The 13379-nt window shown below is 41.0% G+C and overlaps 1 protein-coding gene across 2 annotated transcripts; it reads left to right on the forward strand.

The window, feature by feature from the left end:
- The first annotated feature begins 301 nt into the window (after positions 1 to 301).
- LOC308090995 (G patch domain-containing protein 1-like) lies at positions 302 to 12871 on the forward strand. Of its 2 annotated transcripts, none has more exons than XM_080436280.1 (20): positions 302 to 395; positions 2084 to 2218; positions 2453 to 2538; positions 2914 to 3074; positions 3653 to 3750; positions 3848 to 3909; positions 4053 to 4304; positions 4710 to 4860; positions 5346 to 5425; positions 5675 to 5882; positions 6280 to 6639; positions 6728 to 6906; positions 7117 to 7244; positions 7688 to 7794; positions 7968 to 8158; positions 9054 to 9339; positions 9649 to 9759; positions 10825 to 10943; positions 12014 to 12159; positions 12611 to 12871. In XM_080436280.1, the coding sequence occupies exons 1-20, from the start codon at positions 326 to 328 to the stop codon at positions 12642 to 12644; spliced, it is 2964 nt and encodes a 987-aa protein (XP_080292406.1). In that variant the 5' UTR covers positions 302 to 325; the 3' UTR covers positions 12645 to 12871. The 2 variants fall into 2 exon arrangements, with proteins under 2 accessions (XP_080292406.1, XP_080292407.1); XM_080436281.1 differs by having other exon boundaries at positions 12017 to 12159.
- Positions 12872 to 13379: the final 508 nt, after the last annotated feature.

The following is a 13379-nucleotide window of genomic DNA, read 5'->3' on the forward strand; positions in this document are numbered from 1 at the left end:
TGTATTTGTCCCCCATCTGAAAATGTTTTGTTCCAGGGCCCGGAGGCAGGCCCAATACCAGATTTGTGTTGTTAGAATGTTTCAAAAAATCTTCAGAATATTCCACATTTTACTTCATTTTTTTTTTAAATAGCAGAACTACAAGCTCACAACAACGACGCGTTGAGAGCTTGTAGATTGGCTATTTTCAAAAAGCAGCTTAGGCTACAGTAGTCGCTTCTTTTGTGCTTGTTTTCCTGGACCTGATTGCTTGTTTCTCTCGCAAAACCTGGCAACAATACTTGGGACGTATGTCCCTCTTTGGCTCCTGTAGTTGTAGTGAAACATGGCGTCTGACAGCGACAGCGACGAGGATTTCGTGACTTATGGCACTCCTCTTGAGCCTCTGGAAGAAGGTAAAACATGTTTCAATGTCTCCATAATGGCTCCAACATTACATTCACACGTTCTCATCATTATTCTGTCAGGACTGAGTGTCTGGGAGGTCTCTGACAGTCATTTTAGGATGGATTTCAAGCTAGCATGCTAGACTTCGTTAGCTGTTAAGGTGTTAGCTAGTTAAACAACAAAGAGCCAAACAAGTTGGAGTAATGCAATTTATTATGCCATAGAACTTTTATGTTCCCCCTATGGCCTGAGTTATCCTAAAATAGCTGATATTCCATACATTGTGATTCCAGCCGCCATGCATTTTATTAGGGATACTTCATTTCGGCGTTCTAATCATTTGTGGCTCATTCGTGTGTATACTCACCCAATAACTAATTGCTGAGACTTTGAGTCAGCTCTTATCATCTATTCTCATATCCATTTGAAAGTTTTGTCCGAAAACTGACATTCAATCTGTATGGGACGGGGAGGCAAGTCATAGCAGCACTAAACACATACACTTCCTTCAATGAATACATGGGGCACACGTTTTGCTGTTGTTCCGGGGTAGATTATCATTTAATCAAATGATTGAAAACGAGCTCTTCCAAACTCCAACACTTAAAATAATCACTTGCACGGAATTTATTGTCAGAAAGTAGCTCATGTCTGTGGTGGAAACATAAACTCTATGAAACAAAAACTTTGCAGATAGAAAGAGGATAATTCTATTCTAGTTTTGTATAGGTCTGAGTCTGTTGTAGTCAAATGTTCCATTGAAAAATCTCAAAATAAATGATAAAAGAAAAGAAAAGAGATTATAATTCAAGCTTTCCGTACAGCTGCAAAGTGAGTTTAACGTTGTTTAATCCAATCAGATAGGACTTTTCTGTTTGAATGTATGGGCTGTCAAGGGTTGGTATTGCAACTCTAGATTCCAGATATTAATCTCAAGAGTTGCTTGTGGCTACAGCCATCAGTGCAACCCCATCACATACAGAAAATCTGGTCCGTGTGAATCTCGTGGAAAGTGGAGATATTTATTTTATTGAATAAACGTTTTCTGCCATAATTTTAAAATTCATATGAAAATAGACGACAAAAGTCACAGCAATTAATGAGAGGGAGAGAAAGAGAGAGAGAGAGAGAGAGAACAACAATGGTAATTAATTATAATGACAAAAGTAACAATAATAGCAGCTATGATTATATCACCTCATGGGAGATGTAAATACTAGTCCACAGAGCCATATTCCATGGAAACCATTGATCTGCTGCCGGAAGCTCTGACTGCCAAATGAGGAGGCACAAAAACTCAAGGAAAGTGGTCCCTGAATGTTGAGTTAGTTATAGGACATGAATGCATACAATATTAGTAAGATGCATTAATGCGACATGAGTAGAAACACCTATAAAGGTGTCATATTTGTTTCATGGTTCAAATCTACTGCCGAGCCAATTACATGCAGAGGAAAATGAACCAGAACAGCTAACGTGTATATGCCACCTTCTGGAAACCTGGGACTACAGTTATGCACAGAGCCTGCTTCTATGATGCTTAATTGTATTATTTATTTTAATTATATTCCGTCATCCGACCGTGTTACTCGCCAGAAAAAGCGAATCTACAAGCTTGTATATATCGGCTGTTTTCGGCGAGCAACACGCTCGTAGTTGATGATGATGATAATAATACAGACTTGTATTTGAACAGATGAGCCATTGAAGAAGCCGGTTCCAATCCACGAACAGACGGTGAAGGATGAGAAGGGTCGTTACCAGAGGTTCCATGGAGCCTTCACCGGAGGGTTTTCTGCTGGATACTTTAACAGCGTTGGCACCAAAGAGGGTTGGTGTTTGTTTTTAAACCTTTTTTTGTAATCGACACACAGCTAGGGGTTTAGATTTTGGCCGAACCACACCATGGAATACTACAAAACAAATTATTATATATTTCGAGTGGGGGAGGGGGGACATTGACTTTGAAGTCATGTTACACTGATCGGCTGGATACAGCTCTCGGTGAAGTGTGTCATTCTACGTATTTAAATGTTAAAGTCTGATTCATCTGTTGCTCCAACAGGATGGGCTCCTTCAACCTTCGTATCGTCACGGGGACAGAAAGCGGAGAAACCGCAAGCCAGACCTCAGGATTTCATGGATGAGGAGGTCCATATACATAATCTGTATAGATAAATATGCATGTATACCCTACATATTTACAATTTAGCAATTATCCAGAGCTGATTAAAATAAGCAAGATTAACATTGTAGTGCCCCTGTCTCTGCATTTGATGTATATGACATGCTACATACACATAAGTACACCTACTGTATATACATCACTTATACATATACTTGTATACATACTACACATACACCTGTACACATACTGGACACACATACATATACCTGGATACATACTGCATATGCCTGTGTACATTCTGTGTACATCTAGTCTAAAAGGAATTGACAGACTCTTTTTTTTCAAATGATATTTTATTTTACATCGACTATTCTAATGGTCTCTCTCTCTCTCTACAGGATTTCAGTGAACATGGTATTGCTCCCAGCGAGATCAGTCGGACAGAGGAGTTTGGGTCAGGGAAGAGAGACCAGCTGCAGGAGAAGGCCAGACTCATCAGCTCTCTGTCAGCTACTATACCTGGAGACACCCTGCTGAAGGAGCTCATAGCTCCAGCCAGGTACACTACAAACATTATCGTCATCATAATGAATAATAGCTTTTATTTGCATATTACCTTTCCAGATGTCAATAGCACTTGACAAAAAGTGACCAAAAGTGAAAAGAACCAGTATAAAGACAGGATTCAGCCCCATCATAATAATAATAAACATATCACTTTTCATAACCACATTGTAAAATCCTTATGTGTCCATTAACTCCATTTGTTTACATTTGTGTACACTCAAGACTTGCTCCTTTCTTCTTCTACACCAAAGCTCTTTGCAGAAAAATGGCCCATCTACAAGCTCACAAGGCGTCATGTTGCGACATGTTGTGATATTGTAGATCTGCTATTTTTGCGGAATATTTCTCTATTATGACATTCCTAGAATAGGGACGCTATGGATAAAGAGGTTACATTAACAATGAGGATTATCTTCTTCATGTCGGGGCTGCATGTTTGGAGTGTGTAGATGTGCTATTTTTTTAGGGGCTACAGGTTCACTTTGTTGAGCAGCTTACATACTCAGTAGCAGCTTTAACGCAGTAGTGCCAGTCTGTGTTATTTGATTGTTTGTTTGTTTTGCATGTCAGGACCTCCATAGGGGTGGAGCTACTGAGGAAAATGGGTTGGAAGGATGGCCAAGGGGTGGGTCCTCGAATCAAAAGGAAGAAAGGCAAGCAGAAAACAGGTATGTTACCCATGGAGACAGACACAGGTAATTCCTTGTACCTGAGATTCTCACTGGTTACACTCAGCATGTAAAAATACTCTTTTTCTCCTGTTAGAATCATCTGGTCACAGGATGTATGGCTGTGCTCCACCTCGTGCTGGCTCTGAGGACTCTGAGGTGTGTGTGTGTGTGTGTGTGTGTGTGTGTGTGTGTTAGAGAAACAGGCTTTTCCTTGGAGGGGAACTATATTCATATTAATACTTTTAAAAATATTTGTATAAGCTATATTCCTTAACCTCCCTCCTCTCCCTGTTGTCTAGGAGGATGATGAAGAGTTTGCGCCAGAGAACATGACCTTTGCCCCTAAAGATGTCACGCCCATTGACTTCACCCCTAAACAGAATGTTCATGGGTTGGGGTACAGCGGTCTCAACCCCCTCAAGGCCCTGCTCGCATCCGGGTCCAGTTCTGCTTCTGGACACATCAATCTGTTTTCTCTGGACTCAGACAGAACCACACAACTGTTTGGACAACAGGGAGCACACAGAAGTAGGAAAGGCCCGACTGGACAGGTAAGCTGTGCGTGCCTAGGTGTGTTCATTTTATCCTCAGACAGGTTTGGTGTGAAGCTACAGCTGGATGCTATGAGTTAGAAATTGTCTGCTTATTGTCACATTTTCTCTAAACTTCCTTTATTAAACAATTCAACCACACCCCTCCATGTTTATATGTTTTATGTCTATTTGTTGAAATCAGACTTCTGAATAACAGGTTCTGGGGGAAGCAACAGAAAGATTAAGAGTAGATAATTTGGGTGAATCATCTTTCTTTCCGTGTTGAAATGAAAATATGTGATATTGAATTTGTCATTATTGAGCTTTCAGATATACGGCATCAAATTGGAGAATTCAATATATTGCCCAGCACTTTGTGAAGCTACTGTTTTCTGATGCTCATTTCTGACCTTTCACCTTTAGGCATTTGGGGTGGGGGCGATGGAGGATGATGATGAAGATGTGTACCACAGAGACTCCATGTCAAACTATGACAAGGTCCTGGGGGGTAAGGAGTCTGGGGACGGACTCTATGGATGGACCGCCCCCCAGCAGTACAAGAAAAACAAGACAAGTGAGTGGATCTCTGTTTACAGGACTATTCAAACATAATATAATAGCGCTAGACCGATAAATCAGCCATTATTTAAAAAAAAATTGTACGACATCATTTATACAATTATATACGCTATAACGTTTTCAAAATTTAACAAACATTTTCTAAAATAGCTGATTTACAATCTCAAGAAATATAGCGAGCTCAAGCTCGTTGTCGTAAATTCTTTCTGCTCACTACATCGGATTTACAGCTGTATTGTCACTCCCTTCAGTAGAAATAATTCTCTCCAAGAGAGATTGACATTACTAATTTGATCGTACTGTTTAGCCCGGTTTTATGTGAATTTCTTAACAGCCTAAGTTGTTGTAAGTATGTATAACAACTAGTCTTTGTAAACTTAGGGTATGTTCACAGCAGTGTCATCAGTGGGGCTTTAGACCAGCTATTCATTTATTTTTCATCATCACTCAGCTACATTATTCCCCCTTCCTTTGTCCCAGACATGAGTATAGATGCATCCTATCTGGGGAAGATTCTGGAAGGATTCACTCTGTCCTCTCAGACGGTTGAAAAGAAGACAGTGAGTGTTCAATCTACGTCTCATTGAGTGAACAATATACAGTGTCTTCTTTCAATATTATACTGTCTCACCTATCACTTTTCTTCCTTCGTCTCATCTTTCTTTATCTTTTCCACTTCCCATCTCTTTCCTCTCCCCCTACCGATTCCTTTATCTTTCTCCTCCATCTCTCTTCCTCTCTCTTCATTTTTATAAATCTCTTCCTCCCTCTGTCTCTCTCCTCCCTCTCTTTCTGTCATGCTACTCAAGATTTTTCCACCTCCGGCCCTGCCCAATGACTATCGTCCAGTTCATTACTTCCGCCCGGTGTTGGATGTGTCCGGTGTGAGTCCCGCCCTTGCCCAGGCCCTGCAGGCTTCCAAAGGCCAGCTGACTCCAGACAGTGGCTCTCAGCCAGGCAGACACAAGCTAGATTCAGCCCAGAGAGGACAGCTGCTGGGAGAGACAGCACTACAAGGTACTAATCAGCCCTTTACATACTCTGTATACTATACTGTACACAGCTCAGTGACCTTGTGGTTATAGAGTGTCATCCCTGAGAGTGGCAAGTCGGGGTTCAATCCCTGGCCAAGTCATATCAAAGACTATAGTAATATGCCCAATGCCTCCCTTCTTGGCACTCAGCATCAATGATTGGATTGATCAGAAACAGGAGATCAACTCCTGACCTAGAGTCCACATGGCTCGGAACTGTTGATTAGCAAGGCTATTTACTTTACTCAAGTACTTAAGTTTTTTTTTGGTAGTCCTTATATTTAGTTTGATTTTAGTTTACAGCTCGTCATGGGAAAAATGCCCTTTAACAATACCTGCTACTGTTATTCCTTTTTGCTACAATCTGTCCCCCGTCTCAGGTCCTAGCTCCATATTTGAACTGCTGTCATCTGAAGACAGACAGAAATTGGCCAGCCTTCGAAGCACCTCCCATCCTCCCGCTGGCCCAGCCCCCTCTGCCCCTCCCTCCTCCTCGTCGTCGTCCCACGATGCCATGGTGTCTGCTGGTGTAGAAGCAGCCAAGCTAACGGCACAGAGAGCCATGGCCTCCAGGTTCCAACCACAACAATCACAGCAACAAAAACAAGAGGAACAGGCCCTGTCTGCCTGGAAGGCCCCGACCGCACAGGGGGCCCAAACCTTCAAACCGTTTGAGAGCAATGCCAGCAAACAGGCACGCTACGACCTGTACCTCAGCAAACTCAAACAGGGAGACAACGGTAATGTGCGTTAGTCTCGATATATTTTTTCAATACAAAACGGCCATAATTGTATGTATTTAACCCTGTGTCGTCTGTGTGTCCTTAGATTCGTTGGACTTGTGTCTGGACTCTAACATGACTGAGTGGGAGAGGAGCAGAGAGAGGGATGAGTTTGTTAGGGCAGCGGTGCTCTATAAGCCTGCCTCCTCCTTTCTCTCCTCCCGCTTCACAAGCGCAAAACAGGGAGATAACGATGCCAACATAGAGGTCAACAGAGACCAGGAGGTAGGAAACTGTATATCGTCACTGTCGGGCAGAAACCTTGTATCTCCATATTATTATTTTTGTTTTGCATTTGTATTCACACCACGTGTGTGTGCTGTTAAACATAAATGATGAATTTATTTAGTCATTATTAGCTAAATCAGTAATATTATGTTCGTGCTTTTGCCCTCAGAATGATGTAGATGACAATAATAGTGTGTGTGTCCCCAGAATGATGTAGATGACAAACAAGCAGCAGTCAAGATGAAGATGTTTGGTCAACTGACCCGAGACTCGTTTGAATGGCATCCTGATAAACTACTCTGTAAAAGATTTAATGTCCCTGACCCTTTCCCTGGGTAAGACACACACACACACACACACACACGCACACGCGCGCACACACACACACACACACATGCAAACACTCATACACACACTCTTACAATGACTGATCAACTGCGTGTAGCTTTTTTTTAATGTACTAATAGTTGTAATAAACACATTAATGTTTGTAATCCTGTAACTTCACTACTATTTTTACCACTTACCACCACCCTATGCTTTGTTATGCCACCCTATGCAGATTCCCAAAGGCTCTATTTAATAGGGCCTCTCCTGTTTCCACTCTACACTAAATATGTAGCTCACAGCGTGTTGCAATGCATGTGAATATACTATTTTTGCAGAATATACCAGAATCAGGGTGCTAGTGTTCATGTGGTTAAGTGAGCACTTTTCCACAGTGTGCCGTGTACCTGAAACTGTAACCTGTAACTGTGTTATTTAATTGGTTGTTTAGGTCAGGTCTTGTGGGCATGCCCAAGGTGAAGAGAGACAAGTTCTCTGTCTTCAACTTCCTGAATGTCTCAGAAAGTCCAACAGCCACCGCCTCCCCACAGACTCACGGTAATATCACATACGATTACAACATAATATGATTTCATGTAAAAATACAAGTTCAAACAAAAACTGAAATAAGAGTTAACTCTATTTGTCTCTTTCTCATACCTATCTTCATCCATCTATCTTTCCTTTCTTTTCTGTCCTACCTTCCTTCCTCCTTTCCTTCCTTCCCGCAGCTCTTCCCAAACCTGCAGAGACCAGTCGGAGGTCCAGGTGGGATAAGGAGGAAAAACAAAAGGATCCTCTCAGTGAGTTCCTCAGTGTGGCTCGGAACACAGCATCTGGACCCCAACCTGACCAGAGCACCTCCACAAACCCCAGCACCACCAGTAGTAGTACTGCCCCGACAACAGATATCAAAATTGAGGTAAGTCTTTCTAACTGCCTTAGCCTACCATAAAAGCTCCAATAGCCAGGCTTTAATCTACAGAACCAGCCCTCAATCGAAGACCTGCCAAGTTGAGGTAGTATTTCAACAAAAACGTGTTGTCGTATCGTCTGCATGTTTAAATATATTAATCCCTGGAGATATGTTGAATCCTGTGAAATCAAACTGTCAACTCACGAATACCTGTATACTGCCTTTAAACACATACAGTTTAGTTCACTTTGATTTGATTAAAGACCAGCTGAAATGGCCTTTCGTGACGCAATTCCTAGTGAAACTGGGTGCTTCTAAGCCAGTTAGTGATGGGGCGGTGGGGTCAGAATTAAACCAGCTGAGCACGCATTTGTCCCCCTCTGGCTATGAGATTTAAACGCAATCTAAACTCTGCATTGTAACAAGGCAGTGCTCACTGTAACAAGGCAAGTTTATGTCACTGCATTGCCTAATTCCCATCTCAAATGTTTTTAGTATATTGTTTACATTTAAAATTCGAACGTTTGAACTGTACGTCCGCCATCTTTGTGGATATTCAACAGTGCCAGTCATCATATTATTGGTTGAAATCGGTTTGCACCTGCTGGTGCAATCACGCATTACATTTTTGTGTAACAGAAAGTAATTAAAACTATGAATAAATTGTTTTTTTAGGGGGGGGGGGGGGCATCTATTGTTTCCATTAAGACAACCACACATACACCTTTTTCATTTCAGCTGGTATTTAGTTGATTGTGTTTTTGCTCATCTACATTGTTTGTGGGATATCTTTTCTGTTGGCTTGTTGCTTTTCTGCTCTTCATCTATTTAAAGGTAAAAGAAAAATAAATAAAATTGAATGCATTCTAAAGTGATAAGTAAAATGTAATTCCCACCACAGCCAAAGTCCCCAGAGCAGCTGGGCGGGGAGAAGAGTGCGGATGACGAAGATGCTGTTGAAGAAGAGGAGGAGACGAGGCCTCCTATGGACCTGTTCAAAGCCATCTTTGTCAGCTCCTCGGATGACAAGTCCTCCTCTTCCTCTGAGGGGGAAAGTGGTGATGAGGAGGATGAGAAGGATACAGAAGGTGCTAGTGAGGTGTCCAGTCTGTTTAACACAGTCAGCTTCAAGTCCACAGTCCCTGCCTCCACCCCTTTGACAGAGACCCCGCAAACACAGCTTACAGGTACAAAGTGGTAGTAATTAATTGACTTAGAATGATGATGATAATAATAATACACAAATTAATACTGCATGCAGTTTTCAACAAAAAGCGCCAGATGTGAATAATCTTTTTTAATTCATTCACTTTCAGCCTGGCGTCCCCATGTTGGGTGAAAATGTGAAACATTTTAATTCGATGATGTTTTTAATAGCAGATTTACATGCTCACAAAAGTTCACAACACATATTATTGTACAGCGTTAAAGTGCTCTATTAGAAATAATAGTTGTCATTCATTTCTAAACATTATCTCTCTTCCTTTTCTTGGCAGTGCTGCCTCCTGCTGGCCAAACTGTCCCTACTGTTGTCTCATCCTCTCAGAGCATGGACCAGGAAGAGGAGGAATTTGGACCCAAGCTTCCGCCTCCTTCCTCTATCCCGAGTGAGTAGAACACATAAACAGAAATATATATATATATATATATATATATGTATATATATATATATATATATAAAATAACTAAACTGTATTCAACCCAAGCCTTCAATGCAACTGATTTTCCAAGAGCGATTTTCACTACATTCTGTAGTTCATAAGATATTTATCTATGTAGTTTATTTATTAATAGTATTAACTATTAACGTGTGTTGGTACTAGTGATAATATTACAGTGGGACAGATTCTCCCAAGGGTTTAGTGATATAGTCAGTAGCTCACAGCATAAGTCACAAGGTTAAAATGCAGCACAGCCAGTTGGTGTACTGACCACATGCTCTATGTGTGTTGCAATGACCCAGTTTGAATCCTACTGCTGTCATTTTTATTTATTTTTTCCCTTTAAAAAAACAAATACCCTGCCTTGCCCTGTGAGTGTTGAACTGTCAGTATTCTAGTAGCTGAGTAGCAGAACGGTTGAATGGTTAACCCATTCAGACCTGAGGCCGATTCTAAAAACGCCGTCTAAATCCTGACCTAAGTTTTCTGAAAACTTCAAATATTTATTAAATAATTACAACAAATGTATGTTGCTATATACAGTACATAGCAACAAGAACCCCAAAAGGGGTTCCCGTCCTGAAAGGTATAGTTACAAATAGGGGTTCCCGCCCAAATTAAACAGCATAGACAGTTCATTAGGTTGCCATTAGGGGTGCAATAGTTCTCGGTTGAATAGTGAACCATACAGTTGGCCATCCATGATTCAATACGCCCTTGTGAATCGCGGATTCTCGGTTTTGCACTCATTGTAATGTCTGAATGGAAAAACATATATATATTTGTATTTATTTCAAACTGTAACCAAGCCGAAACAAAACTGTGACCCAAAAACCGAGGTACGAACTAAACCATGGGCTAACTGAACTGTTGCAGCATGAAGCAGTACACACAGTAGTACAAGTAGCATTACAGTTACACACTCAAGCAGTAGTTTGAGAAGCAGAATGCGGTAATTTATGTTTTGCCAGCATTCAAAACTAAACATTCTGTTCTACTTCCTGTGTTCAGTTGGAGAAGGCATGTCCTCCCTGACTCCTCTCACCAAAGAGGAAGTGAAGCACAGCAGAAGAAGCAACAAGGAGAAACACAAGAACAAGAAACATCACAAACACAAGAAGGAAAAAAAGGTCAGAGAGAAACAGTAATGACTTTTATTTGACTGCTATCCAAAGAGATTTACAAGAAGAGAACGGGTAGGGATTGATTGATTGATTGATGTAGTTTATTTAGAAAGACATGAGAATAGTACAAGACAGTACATAACAGTACATGGAAGTACAAATTCACAATACAAGGTCTACTAAACTGGAACTCTCATTAAGCACTAAGCTTGTTTAAGATGAGAACCCCATGCACACAAATCATGATGTCATATAAGAGGCAGACAGATATACACACTACTATACAGAATGTCATACAATCAGCTTTCAGGTTACTGGTATGAAGAGAGAAAAAAGAAAAAAAAATCAGTGATTCAGTCACTCTTATCCAGAGAGTCCTGTGTGGAGTGAGCAGGCAGTGATTGAGATATTTCAATAGGATACATTGACAGTCAATAGTCTATAGAATACCCACAGAACGTGTTTAGATATTTCTCCTACCACCTTCTCTTCTATAATGTCGCCGTTCTGGTACAGTCACTCCATTCTTATGTGATCTTACTAGGATCACAGGGATATTGTCTGTCCACTTTGTTTGCGTCACCCTTGTACATACATTTGTTGATTGTTATGTTGATGTAGGAACTTAAGATTATGCTACGTACCACTTGACTTGTTTTAAGTCACTCTGTATAATGCCATCTGGCAAGTGACCCAAAAATACAGTCTACAGAACTGAAATTGGAAAGGACTGACATCTGTTAAAATCTGAATTCTAAGATGGCTGTGGTAACTGGTAACATACATTTTTGTGACTTTCAGCAAGTTGATCAAAGGCACTATTTGTTGTTACAAGGTGGTTTTCCTATTATGCTAATGACAGAACTGAAATTGGTTCATTATATACTTGAAGCCAGTATATTGCTTAATTTAGTGTTGCCAACATAGCAATTCCATAATGACATTTTATGCTCTTGTAGTTGAATTATCATAGCAGACAGTACACGCTTCAGACCAATTTCAGATCCATCTGTGGCATCATCAGACCTGGACTTTTACTTTTTAAATCCTTGTTTTCCTGTCACATTGTTCCATAGAAGAAGAAACAAAAGAGGCACAAACACAAAGGGAAGCAGAGGAAGCAGAGTAAGAAGGACGCATCGGACAGCAGCTCAGAAGAGAGTGAAGACGACGGCAACAGCAGACCGACTACAGACACAACAACACAGGAACTACTGAAAAGGTACCTGACTGAATACTCTCTCCACCACTCTTAAGCCTCAGTCATACTTAGTTATGTGCTGGCGTCGTGCTCAGTAAATAGCATATCTACAAGCTCACAACACGTCACAAATGTGACGTGTTGTGAGCTTGTTTATTTGCTAATTTACATCATGCAACACCAGCGTATAAAAGTATAAAAATCTGGCTTTACTCTGTGCTCTTGCTAAAGGTATGTGCATAAATATTGAAGTGCTGACAACAAAGTTGAAGGAAAAAGCAAAGGGACAACCCAAGTCTGATACGTTGATGTCTATGCAGTCCATTTTATCAAGGATCATATCATAGATTGTCACAAAATATTTTAGATCCAACATTTTGCAATGCTTCATAATGCAGCCCTGGTTGAATTGGACTAATCTCAAACTAACACATAAAACCGTTTCTAACTGTATTGGTCATTTACCTTTCAGGTTAAAGACAATCCGTTCTCAGCAGCAGTGGTGAACATGGAGACTACTATGTCCTCTGTGGGGACTGACTGTATGAGACTGGCTGAGGGCCAGAACCTCAAGGAGTCTTGTCCCTCGAAAGTCGTCGGTTTAAATCTGCTGAACAACAGGGTGGTGAAATGCTTGCCTCTCTGCAGCAACTACTCTCAACATGCAAGATGCTAATGCCACCAACTGCTATAGTGGTGTTGCTCACTGGACAAACGTAGAAGACTATGGCTGTGCAGCGAACAGCCTTTTTGCATGTAGTTGAAGCGGCAGGGGGCGGGGGGCGGGTGGGGAGAGAGTCAGCGCACTGAAGTCAAGGCACAGACTACTGTGTTGTTGACGGACAACGGATGCACGCTTATGAGAAACAACACAAATAAAACCTGGCAAAACAGTTGCGTGCATTAGCGCAAGATGAGGATAAATGAAACATTCAGTCTAAATGTCCAGCAACTACTACCAATACTTTTGTATTTGAAACTTTACATTTCTCTAAATATTATAAACTCTCAGTCAGGACAGCCTAATACAAATATAATTTATGAAAAGGCTACTATAGGCTACAGTGAAGTCGGACTGAATGACTGAAACGTTTTTTCTTTTTTAACTCTCTTGGTGATTATCTGGCACAGTAGCAAACTGGACATTAATGTTTCCTTTTCGCGTGCGAATTACTGGACATTTAGACTGAATGTTTCCTTTACCCTCATCGCTAATGCACGCAACTCTTTTGCCAGGTTTT

The sequence above is a fragment of the Gymnoscopelus braueri genome, assembly GCF_963280865.1.
Source record: "Gymnoscopelus braueri genome assembly, chromosome: 1".
NCBI lineage: Eukaryota > Metazoa > Chordata > Actinopteri > Myctophiformes > Myctophidae > Gymnoscopelus > Gymnoscopelus braueri.